Here is a 1,008-nt window from a genome sequence, read left to right on the forward strand (position 1 = left end):
ACACACACACACACACACACACACACACACACCCTCTGAATAGGAGCCCTGTTTCTTTGCTTTGCAGATGTCGATGAGTGTCTCGATGAGCCAGAACTCTGCTCGCCTTATGGTGAATGTCTCAACACAGAGGGATCCTATCTGTGCGCCTGTGGGAGTGGATTCACTGCTAGTCTTGATACGCCGTCCTGTGATGGTAAGACGTGAAAACACAGACAGAGTGCAGATGGAGCAAAAGGTTTTCACTAAGCAGTAAAGCTGTTTATCACACTTGTCAGTTCTCTGATTGTAATTCATGTTTCTTTGGGACGTTCTCTTTCACATAAAGGAAATGTCTCGACAACTAATCTTGAGTCAGCATTTCGACAAACCTCAGTGAGGAGCGCCAAAACCATTCCACATCTTTTTGAGATTATGAGATTTATTTAATTGACCTGTTCATTTCTATTCATAGTTGTTAAAAAGCCAGACATAACCACAGCATGGACGCCAGAATCTGTGCTCATCCGACGCACTTATTAAATTGCTTTCAATAGTCTTAATACCTGCAATGTCTCATTTTCTACTTTTAAGACAAGGAAAATAACCTCCCGTTTCTTTCAGACATGTTGCTCACATTTTCTTGATAATCCAGAAGCTTTAGCCCCTGTGACAGCAATAAGTCTTTTCTCAAGTAAAAATTGTATTTTTAATAACAAAAGGAAAAACTTACAGCGATAAACAATCAGAGCCTTTGAGCTGAGTGTCTAGACGTACTGTAAATGAGGCACGTTTCCTGCTTTAAGTCGGACTCAAGTAAACTTGGTCTCATTTGCTCTGTAAATGTCTGCTTCAATGAAACTACAAAGTGGTGGCAACTGTGTAATCTAATGCATTTGGTTTGATATCCTCTTCATTCATTCATGTGCAGTTTATATATATATATATATATATATATATATATATATATATATAGAGATAGAGAGAGAGAGACACACACACACACACACACACATATATATATATATA

The 1,008-nt window shown here is 38.4% G+C and overlaps 1 protein-coding gene across 6 annotated transcripts in view; it reads left to right on the forward strand.

Moving 5' to 3' along the window:
* Positions 1-1,008, forward strand: part of ltbp1 (latent transforming growth factor beta binding protein 1) — a 96,270-nt gene that overhangs the window by 73,146 nt on the left and 22,116 nt on the right. For all 6 annotated transcript variants that reach the window (XM_019882124.1, XM_019882126.1, XM_019882127.1 and 3 more), the window contains one exon: positions 68-196. In XM_019882124.1, the coding sequence (XP_019737683.1) occupies positions 68-196 (129 nt within the window). The remainder of the gene's footprint in view (positions 1-67; positions 197-1,008) is intronic.

This window comes from Hippocampus comes, unplaced genomic scaffold (assembly GCF_001891065.2).
Source record: "Hippocampus comes isolate QL1 unplaced genomic scaffold, H_comes_QL1_v1.1 scaffold36, whole genome shotgun sequence".
Classification (NCBI taxonomy): Eukaryota; Metazoa; Chordata; class Actinopteri; order Syngnathiformes; family Syngnathidae; genus Hippocampus; species Hippocampus comes.